We start from the raw sequence: 16,833 nt of genomic DNA, 5'->3' as shown, positions 1-16,833 counted from the left end.
ACCATTTGTGACCACGAAGAGTTAAAATAAATATAAATATAATTGATATTTGCTTCTAGAAAAGATATATAATATAGATTTTAATTTTTGCGAAAAAATAAAAAAAGTCAGCATATTTTCATTAAGAATAAAAAGAATGCAAGTTTCTGTTATACATCTTGCATTTAAGATAAATATATTTTTTAATAGTTTAATATACAATTTAATTTATTTTAAGTTGCTGTACAAAACATAGAATTTACTCTATCTTTTCTAAGATAAAAAAAAGTTATGATTGTTGCATCATTTCTTTGAATTGATCCTTGTCGAGAGCATACTGCATTAGAAATTCCAGTTCAAGGGGATGAAGCTTTTCAGCCGGTATAACGAGGCAATGCAGTGGTGGTCCCAAGTTCACACGCGTCATATTTTGTAAGGAACAAGCGACAATATGTTGATCCTCGCATCCCACCCGTGCTAAGCCCACTACCAAGCTCTGCTGTGTAAACGCTATTAAATGAAAAAATAATATATAGATATATTATTAATTTAAATATTATTATTTGTGATTATATAATCATTATGTAATTGCCATATTTTTTATTATACAATTTATTATATATAATTATCATTATTATTATATCATTCCAATAAAATTATTACAATAGAATTGTTACCACCAACCTAAATCTTTGTGGCCATCCTGAATCTTATTATCAAGTATCGCTATCAACTGACTAGCAGCTTCATTGACACTCATGAATTTTGGAGGCATGTACTCCTTTTTTTTCTTCATGATACTTTCTAGGGTAGGTTCTTTAACCTTAATGTCTAAGAGACAGAGTGTATGCAGCCCTCTCTGTCTATTGGAAGCTATCTTCTCATAAAAACTGTCCGGTTGCCAAGTGTCTATCCAATATGGAATTGAAACAATTTCTCCATATGAATAGAGTTGCAAACCACAGCAACCAACTGCAGTTAGTATTGACGAATTATGTATGACTTTCACCTAATTAAAAGTACGATATTTGAAAATAATGTTTACTAGATACATATAAAAATGTAAAATGATCCTGATATTTCCTAAAAATAATGATTCTAAATATTACTGTCCTATTTACCTGTATATCTTTCTCCTTTGCACGTAAAACCAGATCTGTATGTGTAGTAGCTCCGAAAGGATCTCCTACAACCAGAAAAGCAACATCTTCATCTTCTCTCTTTGGTAGTATTTCGTCCGCACAATTCTCCACTAGCTCGCGATCAGCTGCTATCAAGGAACGTCCATAGAATTCTTCCTAATGTAAGATACATGTTACATAAAAATTACATTTAATATATCTTTAAATACAAGATTCACAATCGAATGCTTTACTCTATACAGTAAATCAAGCTTGCGTCATCTTTGATCTAGACATGTCTATGGATTTGTTTTTGTGACTAAACTTGTACACTTTTGAAACTTAAATAAGATAGGTATATGTTTAATATTTGGTAACAGCGAAAAATAATTCTAGTATAGTTTAGTGCAGGAATAAAAAAACAAACCTTATAATACAAACCAAGGTTTCCTGCTGTACTGTCAAGACAGAGGTATAAGACTCCAGGTAGACGCGGTCGCATTTCCTAATAATTTCGAATCCTTTGACAGTGACATCCTTAGCGTCACCTAGACCTAATCCTATCACATAAAACATAATTTTTCGAAGTTGGCTTCTACCGGATCAATCTTGCTGCCCTGCAAAACATACATGTCTCAACATCTCAAGTTCTATATCACACCAGTCACCAGAGCATGGTGGAAGGGATAACATGGTGGCTGCGGTCGATTTAGACGCTTTCAGCGTTTTCAGTACTTCTATTCTTATTTTACTAATTCTTATTTTTCTAATGAATGATAAAGACAGAATAATGATTAGAAGTGCTTAAGTCTGGATCTACAATAGATGTTTTAAGTCTTAAGTCATAAGAAATTGACCAATTGCAGTTAAATGCAAGGAGGATAATTGATTATGATTCGTCCATTCCTTGTAGTTTAAGACTAAAAAACCTATTGCAGATCCAGGCTAAGCGCGTGAACTTCCGAATTGGTCCAAATCGATCGCAACTGTGTGTACAGTTGAATAGTGATTTAGTTTCCACTATATAAAAACGTTTCAAAACGTTTGCAACATCGCATTGACCATATCCTGTAAAAGGAACAGAGAACAGAGAATAAGAATTTCTATCAGAAATTGTGTATTTCACAATACATGATTTCTGATAGATTGAAATTCTTATTTTCTGTTTCTTTTATTGTGCGGAGCTCCTAACAGGGAAATACTCGACTGTAGTTGATTGGTTCTTACATTCTGATCCAATTTAAACTCTCGGTGGAAACTAGGCCAGTGTCGACAGTTGCCTAGTTTACACCGTACACTTAATACACGTACTAAAGAGAAACCTGAGAGAAGACATGACGGCCCAAAACTGCAAATGTTGCCACGTACTACTGCCCTCTGATAAAATGGATGTAAACTACATAGCAACGTCCACTTTTCGTAGGGTACATCGTCTATTTTTCAAGGCTGGAGATGATAAATCGATACTTGGTCATATAATCGTGCTACATATAGCTATGCGGTTTTGTTTTGATCAAAATTGATTTTAGGTACCTATCCTCTCTCTCAAAATGTAGTAAATTTTATTTTATCCTAGTACTAAGAGTGTTTGAAAACATAAAAGAAAAGTGAAAAAATATAAAAATTGAATTCTTATTAAGAAATATTACTGCACTGTGAAATATTACTGCAATAAATTGTATTTATTAAATTACTTTGAAAGGCTACTTCATGTTTTATCTTCTTTTTATAAAAGCGCTTATTAAAAATTATTAGAAAAATTATTATTTGAATGTATTCAATCAAAATATACATTAACATATACTACTTCTAGACTTTCTCTGTAGATGTGATTAATATGAAATATCACTAATTAATACCATATATCTGTATATGTGTGTAGTGTCAGTAATCACGATGTATGTTTGATATATTTAGGGGAAAAAAAAATTCATTATGCAATATTATACGAAATATATCTTTCATTAATTTTCAATGTAAGCAGTGAAAAAATAAAGTATATTATTGAAAATCTAATGCAATGTCACAAATATACAAATAAATTTAATAAAATATTCTTTTTTTATATTGGTAAAGAAAGCATATTTATAATCAATTTTCTTCGTCAAAATTAATCATTGGTTGTTCCACTTGATATGCCTTTTTTAATATCTAAAAAAAAATTTACGAATTTTTATAATTTTGTAATATTTTTTCACAATTTTAATACGTTTGATATATCTTCAACTTAATTAATCACAGAATATACCATATGTAACCAAAAGTTTATAAAATCTCTTTTATATATGTGAAACCGTAAAAGTAGTAAAAAATCTTGTCTGTTAAAACTGAAATCCGATATGATTAAAAAACCATTATAGAGAACTTTTTGAGGATTCAACTTACTCTCCATTGTTCCATATTTAATGATATGACATTCTGAATGCCTATTCTATTGGTAGATTGTTTTTCTTGTGAATTTACTTCCTTGTGACATGGTTCCACAACAAGATTTATATGATCTAAGATAAAAAACGACCATTAAATTTTATTATATAATCGATAAGAAAGTGACTTTACTAAAAAAAAGGGGGGGGGGATACCTTTTCTCAATTTCACTACTCCATCTTTCACGAGAAACGATACGTATAACATATTTCTAATAGTTCTTCCGAAATCATCGGGATGCAGAATCAGTTGAAAAAAATCAAGTGGTTTCCCTGTTTCTTTACAATGACATGTGATTAACTTTTTAATCTTCCTCACAGTACGTTCCACACTATCTTCATCCTTCGTATTTGCATTTGACACTACTTTATCAGGTATTGTCAACTGTGCAACTTGTGATACTATTTTTTGTTCAGGTTTCTTCCTAATTATTGTCTTCTTCTCCAAAGGATCCAATGTACCTGAAATAATAATAACAAAAATTTGGCTAAATTCTTGAATATAGAAAACAGTGGACTTAAAAGTACTTAACAATATGTCCCAAAAAGAATATTTAAAAAGAAAAAAATATATATATCTACAAAATTAATGTTTGCAATATAAATTCTTTTATGTTTATAATACCAATAGTTAAACAGACCTAATAATGTGCTATTATTAGCAATCCTTTTGAATAATTTTGTTACTCGTCTTTCTAAAAGTGACCAGTTTGGAGACTGTGATTCTTCCGATGCTTCTTGCAAATGTTTTACCTAAATAAAACATAGATATAGGGTGCTTTCTAGCAAGAGATATAGATGACACAATATAACACAGTAAATTATTATATTTTTGTTTACCAATATCAAAGATATCGTCACTTTGTCATATTGTGTCACTAAGAAAGCATCAATAAGCAATAACAGCTACTTGATAGTGAAATAGAAAAATAATAAAATAAAGCTATTTAGAAATAGTAACATGTGATATTTTGTTAGCAATTTCAATAGAGAAATAGTTCTAATATATATTGCCAATACTGAAAATCTATAATTCATGTTATGTATATTGTACATACATTTTAGAATAAGCCAGTAGTAATAAATCAGAAGAAGCTAGAAACTGACTTACCATAGTCAATTATTCTTTTCATATTCAATTGTAATTTGTGTCAATTTTTATCTGACTTTTATTTATTATTAATGACTTATTGAATAAGCCTAAATAGAATAAGCTAAATTTTCAGTACTGGTAGTGTATGTTGTAATATAGTTACAATACATATCTGTTTTTACTAGCGTAGTTAATTAAACTGAGATTAAATTAAATTACATCAGTAGAAACAAGCAATAGACAAATAAATATAAGCATATAATTATAATTTTTAGTAAATTACCAATTTTCGTGAAAAGTCGATGTGATCATAGTCACGCATTCTCTTTGTCAATGAAACAGTACAGGTTTTTAGAACTTTAGAAGATGATGACATCATTTGTGAATCAATAAGAACTTCCTGTTGATTAGAAACTGAAAATATAAATAAAATAAAGATTAACCCTTACAAGGTACAATTTAGTGCTTCATCCACCTAAACATGGATCACTAGAATCCATCTGTTTTTTTTCACGTATTCAGAATGTTAAAAAAATCTTTACAAATTCATATTTTCAACTTTCTAGAATAAATAATGAAACTTAATTTTGGAGATAATAAAATGTAATAATTACTGAAAGACTTAGAAACTTGCACAAACAGGAATTGCTTTGTCACTAATAATCCAATCTTCTCTGTACGATAAGAGTAAATATAATAAATAATATATATATATTCTAAAAATTTGCTAACTTTTGAATGGTAATATTATGAGTGTCTTACGTTTTGAGCTTATTGTGTTTATAAGCATCATTTGTTTAATATTTGCTAGATAACAAGGTTGAAATGATACTGTGAAAATGGAATTCTTTGATCCAGTTCCATAACTCACGGTTAATTCTTAACTGAGGTTCAACTTGTTTCTCATTTCTTTCCAATTCTAGAGACAATGAATAAGTTGAATCTCAGTTAAGAGTTAACCATAAGTTGTACAATTAGGTTTCAATGATTTAAAGTATAAACGTATATATTATATCTTGCATTATGCATTTTTTAAACATATGTATCAAATTTTTATATAAATATATACAGTTATATATACAGTTTATCTTACATATATTTCATTTTACAATACAAAACTGTGCATGTTTATATACAAGACTAGTATTGTACATGTAAAGAATAATTTAGTTTTTCATGTAAAGAACATTTACTTATGTAAAGTACATGTAAAGAATAATTTAATTTACCTTTTTCTTGTATACTTGTTTCATAAGTAACATTGTCAACTAAGTTTATGGCTTCATCCAATTTATTTATCGTGGAATCATTGATCCTCTCTTCTGCAAATTACTTATTAATTGATTGCATATTAAATATAAAAAAACAAAAAAAGAAGTAAAACAAGTTTTTACGTAAAACTTTAGTTTGTTGCAAGGCATGCTTTAAGCAGCTTTTACGTTCCCTGGGAGATCTTGTATTGGTGGAATTTAACGAATCCGTTGAATTTTTGCCATTAAACATTTTGATGAAATATTTAGGATTTCTGTACGCCTTCCAACAAGAAACAATACCTTACGTTCTATAAACCAAGATGAGAATGTACTTTAACAATTATATATAATAAAAAAAATTAATATATCTTTTCAAGCACACACAAACATACATTAACACTTTTAATAATAGAATTAAGTTTTACATTATCGTTTCTATTACCACCAAGCATTAAAAATGCCAGCAGCACGCTACAGTATAATACCAGTAGGGACACTCGCGAAAAAAATGTAAAAATGCAGGTCCGCGGGTCCGCACAAATATGATTACGCTTTTGTTTTGAGCCGGATTCAATGAAATGCAAGATGACAGTAACGTACATACATAGTTGCATTCTGTTGGTTCTGTTTCACGCATGATGCATTAGGCCTGTTCTTTTGCTGAACTTTTATACCAGTGCATCTTTCTTCTTCTTTTTTCCTTCTGAAGAGAAAACGAAGAAAGATGAACTTGTGTGGAGATAATAAATAAAACATTGAAATTTTTTTACAAATACATACTTTCGAAATTAGATTAGAAATGATGAGTTTTCAGTTTAGCAGTTGGCAATACGCAAAGTTAATCGGCGGATAAAGTAATTGGCTTTGATGAAATTGGTCCTAAGTAATAAAGTCAATAAAATTTCTAAAGGTCAGTATTCATAGTTAAATTTTATATTCAAGACCGTCTTAAGTACGGTCTTAAGAAGTCACGAACCAATCAGAGGGCTGCATTAGCGTCTTAAGATGATCTTGAAATAAGAATCGACTATGAATACCGGCCTTAGAAATCTAGTGATTTTATTGAATAACATATTCTAGCGCCATCTATTGCAAAATTGCGCTACTACACGGAATTTCGGCTCTGTTGACATGGACTGCGTTTAGCAGACCTCAACAATTGAGTGAGCGCTCACTATTATTGATGTATTCTTTTTAGATCATCTAATCAGCGTTTTAGATCTGGAAGAATACATCAGTGAGCGCTCACTCAATTGTTGAGTCCGCTGAACGCAGCCATTGATCGACTCAGCGTCGGTAAGTCAAGACGCTACTATGACCTAGCGAGATAATGTACTTACAAGTTTCCATATATTGCTACAAGAGATATTAATGCGCTAATGTACGGAGTTTCAGGTATCTCATAAAAAAGCCAAGATGATCGCTCTCAAGTTTCTCTATAATGAAAGGCTGTGGTTTCTCTCTTTCTTTTTTTGATATAATTGTTAGATTACCATTGTGTTAATTGGTGATTGTGCGTTATTGTTTGTACGTGATAATGGCTTCCGCGGTGTTTAATGCGTCCGGCACCAGTAAGTGCGTCAAGGTCAGTAGAATTTCGCAGGCATATATAATCTTATCGCAATAGATACCGCAATGGATTAACAATACTCGAAAATGACGATCGTACTGTTTGGAATTTACCGACTGCTCCGTTTTCAAACGATTGTTTTATCATAATAATACGATATTTATATTTCTATAATTTCGCAAGAGATGATTAATGATTTATAAAAAAAAAATCGCGATGTTATGTAATGTCATTAAAAGACGTTCAATGTCTTATTATAAGATATATTTACGTAAATATTTTTATCGCTCGTTCTATGATTATAAATCGCGTGTGCACATCAATAAATGTTTATTATTTAAAATAAATTCTTGGTATTGTTTGCTTTGTGCTTTTGGCGCCTTCATTTTTTGTTTAACGAATATCAATTAATAATTCTCTCTCAGAGCAATTGCGTTAACGTGATGTAAACAAGATTGCCCTTTGTCCTCTGTGTCATATATAAGGCCGTGGTCTGATTCTTGCTGACAACTCATGAGCATCATTTGTCTTCGTTTAACATTTGACAAACAACAAGGATAAAATGATTTTTAAACGTGTGAGCGTGAATTGGACTACGGCATTTCAATGATCCACTTTCCACACTTATTCTGTACTTTTTGTCTCTTTTTCCTCCAAACTTTGGCCTGTTTGGCTTTTGGAGAGAAAAGGAAGAAAGATGAACTGATGCAAAAGTTCAGCTAAAAAGAACAGGCTTCTCTTATTAAGCGCTAAAAGTTCATAAAAACTTCGATGTATTTTTATTTAAAATAAAAAATAAGAGAAAAAATATGAGAATATTGCGAAAAACAAATTTTTGTAGAAGCGTTTTTGAAATTGTAAAATTAAAATTTTGTAATTGATATATCGATAACATATTAGGTGTTGGAATTAATTCGTAGCGTTTTACAAGTGATGGGAAGTACTTTCATTAATGTATTTTTTAATACTCATGTGAAATAAATAACATTCTTTCATTAAAAAACGCTACGAATTAATTCCAACACCTAATATGATTGTGTATAAATGACTGAAACTAAATTTTGAAAATTTTATTTAAATTTTAAAAATTCCTTAGATTTTTTAAAATTTCTTTATTGTTTATAAACATGCTAAACATGCTTTTATGTAGAACGTTATGTATATACACAATGAAATGCTCTAATTTAAATGCGAGAACTTGCATGTTGTAATTTAATTTTGGTTGCACTTTTGACAGTACAGAAGCTGCAAAGGGTATTTCAAAGGGCTTACTCGGATGCCAAATTTCCTCAGATCACCACTCATTATACAGTGAAATCCAGAGAGACAGATTCAAGATGGAAAGGTAAATTTCCTTTGACTTTTCTTATTTATTAAAATAATACAATAAAATAATGCATTGAGAACATTTTATCCATCAGAAGTGAACATGGAGAGATATGTAGACGAAACCGACATTCTAATTGTCGGTGGCGGTCCAGCAGGACTATCGGCAGCTATACAGGCTCGTAGATTGGCTGAGAAACATGGCAAGGAACTCAGGGTTACTCTTGTTGAAAAAGCGTCTGCGATTGGTGGACATATCCTTAGTGGCGCTTGTTTAGATCCAATTGCTTTGAATGAACTTTTTCCAAATTGGAAAGAATTAGGTGCACCATTAAATACTCCTGTTACTGAGGATAAATTTGCATTTCTCACGGAAATGAAGAGGATATCTATACCTATTTTCAAGGGAATGCCAATGTACAACCATGGGAATTATATAGTAAGGTGATCGTTGAAATTTAATACTGTCATATATTCGTAAATGAGTAAACAATATATTTTTGTTTCTGATTGTAAAAATTTATATTTCTGTAATTATAGATTAGGCCACGTAGTAACATGGCTTGGCGAACAAGCAGAAGCTGCTGGTGTCGAGATATATCCTGGTTATGCAGCGGCAGAAGTTTTATATCACGAAGATGGATCCGTTAAAGGAGTAGCTACAAATGATGTTGGTATTGCTAAAGATGGCTCACCTAAAGATACATTCGAACGAGGTATGGAGCTTCATGCGAAATGTACCATATTTGCAGAAGGCTGTCACGGTCATTTGACGAAACAGTTGTCGAAGAAATTGAATCTCAGAAAAGATTGTGAACCGCAGACATATGGTCTTGGATTGAAAGAGGTGATTATCACCGAATTATATTACAATAACCAAATTTAAAATTATATAAATATAAAACGCTTTACATTCTAAAGTAAAATAATTTTTGACAGATTTGGGAGATAGAGCCAAGTAAGCATCGACCTGGAGCAGTAGAGCATACAGTTGGTTGGCCACTTAATAGAAATACATACGGTGGATCATTTCTATATCATTTAAATGAAGAAACACCTTTGGTTGCTGTAGGCTTTGTTGTAGGATTGGATTATACTAATCCCTATCTATCTCCTTTCAAAGAGTTTCAAAAGTTTAAACAACATCTTAGTATTAGACCAACATTTGAAGGAGGAAAAAGGTTGATGTCTTTAATTCGAAATTTTGCACATATTGTTTCATATTTTCTACATTTGTTCTTCTTAATTCTAGAATAGCTTATGGTGCTAGAGCATTGGTGGAAGGTGGATTCCAATCTATTCCCAAACTTCAATTCCCTGGGGGTTGTCTTATTGGATGTACGGCAGGTTTCCTAAATGTGCCCAAAATTAAAGGAACTCATAATGCTATGAAAAGTGGCATGTTGGCTGCAGAAAGTGTTATTGAAGCAATCGTAGACGCAGAAAGTAATATCTCACTGACAAAAGGCATAGAGCCGAAAACGTATACAGATAAAATAAAAAATAGTTGGATCTATAAGGAATTGAAAGCCGTAAGAAATATGAGGCCCAGTTTCCACTCTTCTCTTGGGCTTTACGGTGGTTTAATGTACTCTGGTTTTTCTATGCTGTTAGGCGGAAGGGAACCATGGACTTTATCTCATGGAGGTAAAAACAGATTTATGTAGAAGTTTTTGAAGAAATTTCCTGAAAGATATTGTAAACGTTAATTTTAAATATTTTCATATCGTGTGTCCATAGGTCCTGATTATAAGAAATTGAAATCGGCTGTCAAATCGACGCCAATAGAATATCCCAAACCAGATAACGAGGTATCTTTTGATCTTTTGTCGTCAGTAGCTCTGACTGGTACCAATCACGAAGCTGATCAACCAGCCCATTTAACTTTGATGGATGATACAATTCCAGTAAAGAAAAACTTGACTGAATTTGCTGGTCCAGAAGGTCGATTTTGCCCTGCTGGTAAGTCAGTTTATTGCATGTTTATACATTTCGTTTTATTAATGCATTATGATTACTACATAATGTGCACATATGAATTCTGTTTGATTGAATGTTAGGTAAATTCTATTTTTGCGAATCACATAGTAGATTGACTGAATAAACTTTTTATAGATAATTTTGATTTGTAGAATATATTTATTACAATTTATGCGAATAATTTATGACAGTTAGTGAGGGCAGTCGAGTTTGCCTAAGAAAATTTGATTTTTTAAAATTAGATATTGTTTTGTAATAAATAAATTTTAATGTAATCTTATATATAAAGTATCTGATAAATGTCCTGTTTAGGAGAATCCTCTCCAATGACCTTGACCTTGACATATGTTGTCAAGGTCATGATCTTAACAACTCCAATAGGAGTTTTAGCCGCCGCTCGTTACTCGTTATTAAGAAAAAGTTATTAAGAAAGAAAGTTTGAAAAATGATATCTTTTTTCACTATATAGAACAAAAATTTCTTGCGTTAAAATATATTTTATAATTGTGCATGCGAAGCGACTTCCACTCTACTTCCCCCTTAGGAGCGCACGATTTCCACGCGAAGCGACTTCTACCTCATCTTCCTCTTGCTTCAGAGGTAACTTCCACGCGAAGCATTTTTGCGAGCTGAGGTGGAACTCGCTTCGCATGGAAAGTCGTGCTCTTAAGCAGATGGGAGGGAGGTGGGTGGGAATCGTTTCACGTGGAAGTCGTATGCCCTTGAAGCAGGGGGGGGGGAGGTAGGTGGTAATCATTTCGCGTGGAAATCGTATGCCTCGTGAAAGTCGCACGCTCCGTGAAAGTCGCTTTGCGTGGAAAGTCATTATGTAAGGAAGGATATAGAATAGGTTTTAATATATAGCAGAAAGAAAACATTATTTTTCAAACTTTTTTCGTTAATAACTTTTTAACGATTAATGAGCGACTGATAAAACTTGTTGGAGGTCACTCAGGGTCATGATCTTGACAACATAGTCAAGGAGGGCACTTCCCTAAACAGGATATTTATCAAGTATCTTGTTATATATAAAATATTTATGTTCTCGGGCATTCGATGAATTTATTTTATTAAAAATGTACATTTCTAGACTCAGGAATAATATATGGAAAAATATATGCGTTTATAGATTTATCTTATTATTTTCTATTTTTTTTTATATTTAGTTTTTATATGAATTTTAAGCTGTATTTGTTTTCTTTCACACACATGAGTAGATATACAGTGTCTGGAAATAATCGCCAAATATTTTATGGGCAGGTAGAGAGGACTAAATTGAGTCGAAAAGTCCTCTACCATTTTGCAATTTTCGCAATAGTTAACAAGATATTAATTACTAAAAATTGCCAAATATTGGTCTTGAATAATTTTTTACTCAAATACTATCAACTTTACAGAAAAACTGCAAGAGACAAAAATTATTTATTTTCTTTTCATAAAGTATATATATATTTTAATATTAAGGTTCATATTTTTCAGTGTTACAGTTTTTGATAGAAATTAATATATTAAGTAAAAAAAATATATTAAAAAATATATTTTTAAAATTAAGAAATTGGACAATAAGACAAATATATAAATGTATATTTTTTTATGTATTATTCCCGAATCTAGAAATATATATTTTTTCGCGAGATATAAATTCACCGAAAGGATATATGCGCGGAAACATAAATATTTTTATATATCAAGATTATATTCAAATTTATTTACTGAATAAAACAAAAAAATATTAAAAATGTTGTTTATATTAAATAAATAATTAAAAAAATTGTTTTTAAACTATTAATCAATTATTATATTAATAATGATTTCTTACATATATTTATTAATAATTACATGTAGTATAGTTTTCTTCATGATTATTTTTATTCATTCGATTATATGATTTTAAAATTATAATGTAATATTTTTTTTCATACAATATCTTTCTTTTATCAATTGCTGGAAGCAATTTATCACAACTTATCTAACTTACTCAATTTATCTAACAGTGATATTATTCTATTATATTAGTCCAGAAAAATTATTTATTATGATGAGAATGAATAAATAATATACTTACCGCATTGCAGAGTTTGTTATATCTATCTTGCGTAATTTTATATTGTTTGTGTTCTATTTTATTTTTAGGATGCGGTTCATTTAGTGTTACAAATGTTTTGAAGCTTTTGATTGACCAATCGGAGGAAAGAATTTTATTAATTGATCATATTTAATTAAAAAATCAAAACATTTGTAGCATCAAGTGAACCATAGTTTTAGATATTTAACAGATAATTTTAAAGTAATTTTTTGCATTTTTTCTAAACATTAAACTGATTATATATTTATTAATAAAAGTTAAATTTAAATTTGTCATTAAAATTTGCTGCAAAAGTAAATGCATTATATTTGTTGTGCGAGTCTATTGAATTTTTAACATGCTCATTTCCATATAATTTTATTAATTATTTAAAGTTCAGTTGCTTTTCACGAAAAATTTATCTGATGCAAAATTATTTAGTAGTTGAAAGATATTATTATCAAGAGAGATCCATTTCGTTCGCAATAAATTTTCGTAATCTGCAGGCAATCCAGTTCCTTCCACTTCCGCTTTCGAATCACGTCTGCCTCCTCTTCCCCTTTTTCCAGTCTTGTCGAGGGTTTATCGATCGTTGTGTCCTTGAACCTGAGCTACCCGGACAACCCCCGCATGGCTAGACAACCCCGGACCAAGCTCAATCTCCAAAATCGAACAACGCCCTGTAGCCCAGCCAACTGTCGATTTATTTCTTCTCTCTTGTTCCTTAAAAATCTCCCTATACATTATATTAATCCTGTAATAATAGAAGTGCTCCAATAATCAAATCTATTAACAATTTTTTTTAATTTGCTTATAGTAGAATATATATTTTATATATGTATATATACAGAATGTTTGATAAGTCCGATAATGCTCGTGGGCAAATAGAGCAGACTAAACTGAATTAAAAAATGCTATTTTGCAATAATTAACAAAATATTAATTTATAAAGATCGTTGAAAAAGCGCGAATTCGTCATGTCACCAAATACATGTCTATCAGTTGTGATCATTAGGTGTGCAGGAATTGTTTTTACTCGCTGACGTAACTATTGCTACATGTAATAAACAATTTAATAAATACATTTAATAAGTAATAAATAATTTTTTCATAAAGGAAATGAATTATAATATTTATATTAGTTGTTAATCTGATAATGTTTAAAAATTTTACTTTTTATTTGAATATTTTTATTTTACTATTAAATATAAGTTTTACAATAAAATATAATTTCTATACAAGGCATGCAGAATCACTATAATTACTGTAAATTTAATGATACAATTTCATGGAAAATATCAAACTGATGTTGTTGCTGTAATATGAGGAATTAAAAATCAATATATATTCGTAATTCACAAAATTAATATCGTACGTGAAGGATGCAATTAGATAGAACCATGTAATTAGAAATGAAAGAATCATGTGTTATATTGTAGTAAAATGATATTAAGCCTATATTCTTATAAACTAATGACCATGATCTATAAATTAATTTACAAATTATCAATAAATTTAAGTTTGACTTTTTTCATAGTTAACTTTCCGTAATCTTTTTACGGTTAAATATCTTTTAAAAAATTTAATTTTTGTGAAATTTTAGAGCTAAATTAAACTAGTAGGATAAAATTTATATGAAATTTAATAATGGTTTTGACAAGAACCATTTTATTATTTTGTTAAATCTTCAAAATCTCCTTATTAATTTATATTGTTTATATAAAATTATAATCGATGCTACATTATAACAATGGGCGTTTTTCTTAATTTAAACTTTATGGGTTTGAGTTTATCGCATATTTTTGTTAATTTAAACTTTATGGCTTGCGGACATCGTATATATTCTATTGTATCATATATACACCTTCGAATCAGATAAATTTATGTGCCTTTTTACCATTGTTTCTTGAACATCTATCTGATTTTTACAATGTATTTTTTCTTCGTTCCCATGCTTTTCCTTTCCGCGTCTTTAGAATGTGTCTTCCTGTTTCCTTTCATGGAACTGACGAGTCGGAGTATCAGAGAGGAATTCTGGGAACTTCCTTATAGAATTGTTGCACTAGAAAATAGAAGTGGGGATCAGGTTATCGACTGTCTGGCTGAGGGCACGGTGTGACCTTCGCGACGTAAATCTCATACTCCGTAGAGTGCTGAGGATATATGTGTCTGCTGAATAAATCGTGCTGAATAAATCATTCTGCGCATTGCGACGTCATTAGCATTTTCGTAGAGCAATCAAACAGTTTTCAAGAATTGTCGGATCGACAAGAACACATAAGTTAGTTATGTTATTAGAATCGGTAATAATTTTCGTGCAGCTAAGAGATTGGTTTCTGGATGTATCTCTAATCCTCCATCGGAAGATGTGAGGGCAATTTAAAAATAAATGTGTGCAATCTGATTTTAGGTGTCTACGAGTTCGTGCCGCTGGAAAGCGGAGATGGCGAAAGATTGCAGATCAATGCACAGAATTGCATTCACTGTAAGACTTGCGATATCAAAGACCCGAGTCAGAATATCAATTGGGTCGTGCCGGAAGGTGGCGGCGGGCCAGCTTACAACGGCATGTAAATATATAATGTTAATCGATTAACTCATTGATTGATCGATTGCGTAAATATTCGATGGTCTACATTGTTTTATCGTTCAATATTTGAAACGCTTTTCGATGAAATGCATGGACGTATCGTAATTATGTTTTTGATGGCGTGTTGTTTTAACAGTATAATTGTAGACATTGAAATACACTACACGAATAGTGCAATTATTTTCCATTCGAATGAATCAATACAATTGTACGGATTAATTTCCTGATAAAAACAAATGATCTATCTTTTCGTCCATGCTTGCTCATAGGTACATATCGATTTGTGACATTATACATATCAATATACATATACAGCGTGTTAAAAAATGATTTCAGTACCATACCGAGTAAAAAAGCTTTAGTGAATAAAAGTCGGAAAGTAAAATTTAAAATTTTGTATGTTAACTTATTGCTTGTTTTTGTATCATAACTTATTGCTTTCTACATAACTTATTCTTTTATGTGTCGCATACGTGAAGATTTAAATTATTTATATTTCAGAATTGATTGAGGTTTTTATGATCACTAAGGCTTTTTTATTCAGTATATGGTGTGTATCTATCATATAAATGTTGAATGATTTTTTAACATTCTGTATATATATATATATATATATATATATATATATATATATAATTCTTTGATCATTGGGACAATTTGTAAAATTTCTCCTTGGTTAGGATAATATTTATTGAAATGTGTATATCATTGAAATGGGAAAATAACACTTGGTGACAATCACATTAATTTGATGAAAATATGGAAAATATCTTTATGTCTCTTTTTACGAGAAATTTTTATTACATAAAAGTAATAAGTTTTTATTATATAAAGTAATAAATTTTTCTCGAACACAGGAGAAATATTTCTAAAGTACTTGCATAATAGTGTTATTGTTACTGTTTTTGATAGAGTGTATAAATGATCAATTTGTATATTATATTATATTTTTATACACAGAAATGAATTGTAATATATATATTATATATCTATATCATCCAAGTTATTATCATGGAATGTGATTTTTACCTTTGCTATTACTTACCTGTGTTCCTTTTCCACAGTAATAATCCACACCTTCTCTAGATTCAAAATTTTTTTAGATAATGACGGCGATGTGTAAAAATTCTTTGATCCACCATTACTCCCGTATAAACACTCATGACGAGAGCAAATACATACAATCGTACTGTTGTCAAATCTGAGTAACTGTTACAGATTGAAGAATCGGTATTCGATGTTTTAAAGTCTTTGGTTTTTACAAAACTATGTCTTAATGACTGACACTGCACTGAACATTACACTAATACAATGACACAATAGACATGGCGCGACGCTCATATGAGAGCACTATTTGTTTACTGAGCGAGAGCAATGGAGGGTTTAATTCTCTTAAATAAAAACTTTTTATTTAGTTTTTCTTGAGGTTT

The 16,833-nt window shown here is 30.4% G+C and overlaps 3 protein-coding genes across 10 annotated transcripts; 1 reads left to right on the top strand and 2 right to left on the bottom strand.

The window, feature by feature from the left end:
• Nucleotides 1–143: 143 nt before the first annotated feature.
• Dph5 (diphthine methyl ester synthase) lies at nt 144–3,598 on the bottom strand. 3 transcript variants are annotated; one of them, XM_087405559.1, is made up of 5 exons: nt 3,486–3,598; nt 1,542–1,717; nt 1,101–1,277; nt 664–988; nt 144–489 (listed from the first exon to the last, which is right to left on the bottom strand). In XM_087405559.1, exons 2-5 carry the CDS (start codon nt 1,674–1,676, stop codon nt 269–271), a joined length of 858 nt encoding a protein of 285 aa, XP_087261685.1. In that variant the 5' UTR covers nt 1,677–1,717; nt 3,486–3,598; the 3' UTR covers nt 144–268. The 3 variants fall into 3 exon arrangements, with proteins under 3 accessions (XP_087261685.1, XP_011065026.1, XP_011065025.1); XM_011066724.2 differs by lacking the exon at nt 3,486–3,598 and adding an exon at nt 2,328–2,898 and having other exon boundaries at nt 1,528–1,717; XM_011066723.2 differs by lacking the exon at nt 3,486–3,598 and adding an exon at nt 2,328–2,898.
• On the bottom strand, nt 3,044–6,789 carry Nse4 (SMC5-SMC6 complex kleisin component Non-SMC element 1). Of its 5 annotated transcripts, none has more exons than XM_011066727.2 (9): nt 6,653–6,789; nt 6,473–6,575; nt 6,014–6,180; nt 5,849–5,941; nt 4,903–5,033; nt 4,168–4,279; nt 3,683–3,988; nt 3,486–3,601; nt 3,044–3,251 (listed from the first exon to the last, which is right to left on the bottom strand). In XM_011066727.2, the coding sequence occupies exons 3-9, from the start codon at nt 6,120–6,122 to the stop codon at nt 3,192–3,194; spliced, it is 927 nt and encodes a 308-aa protein (XP_011065029.1). In that variant the 5' UTR covers nt 6,123–6,180; nt 6,473–6,575; nt 6,653–6,789; the 3' UTR covers nt 3,044–3,191. The 5 variants fall into 5 exon arrangements, with proteins under 5 accessions (XP_011065029.1, XP_011065028.1, XP_011065027.1 ...); XM_011066726.2 differs by having other exon boundaries at nt 6,477–6,575; XM_011066725.2 differs by lacking the exons at nt 6,473–6,575; nt 6,653–6,789 and adding an exon at nt 6,265–6,466.
• A 341-nt stretch (nt 6,790–7,130) lies between these two features.
• On the top strand, nt 7,131–16,420 carry Etf-QO (electron transfer flavoprotein-ubiquinone oxidoreductase). Of its 2 annotated transcripts, none has more exons than XM_011066730.2 (8): nt 7,131–7,457; nt 8,685–8,787; nt 8,864–9,212; nt 9,309–9,615; nt 9,708–9,949; nt 10,021–10,415; nt 10,509–10,730; nt 15,224–16,420. In XM_011066730.2, the coding sequence occupies exons 1-8, from the start codon at nt 7,410–7,412 to the stop codon at nt 15,385–15,387; spliced, it is 1,830 nt and encodes a 609-aa protein (XP_011065032.1). In that variant the 5' UTR covers nt 7,131–7,409; the 3' UTR covers nt 15,388–16,420. The 2 variants fall into 2 exon arrangements, with proteins under 2 accessions (XP_011065032.1, XP_011065033.1); XM_011066731.2 differs by having other exon boundaries at nt 8,680–8,787.
• The last annotated feature ends 413 nt before the right edge of the window (nt 16,421–16,833 follow it).

Source organism: Acromyrmex echinatior, chromosome 4 (genome assembly GCF_024713525.1).
Source record: "Acromyrmex echinatior isolate Ae372 chromosome 4, ASM2471352v2, whole genome shotgun sequence".
NCBI lineage: Eukaryota > Metazoa > Arthropoda > Insecta > Hymenoptera > Formicidae > Acromyrmex > Acromyrmex echinatior.
This window is presented reverse-complemented; position numbering and strand designations above follow the sequence as displayed.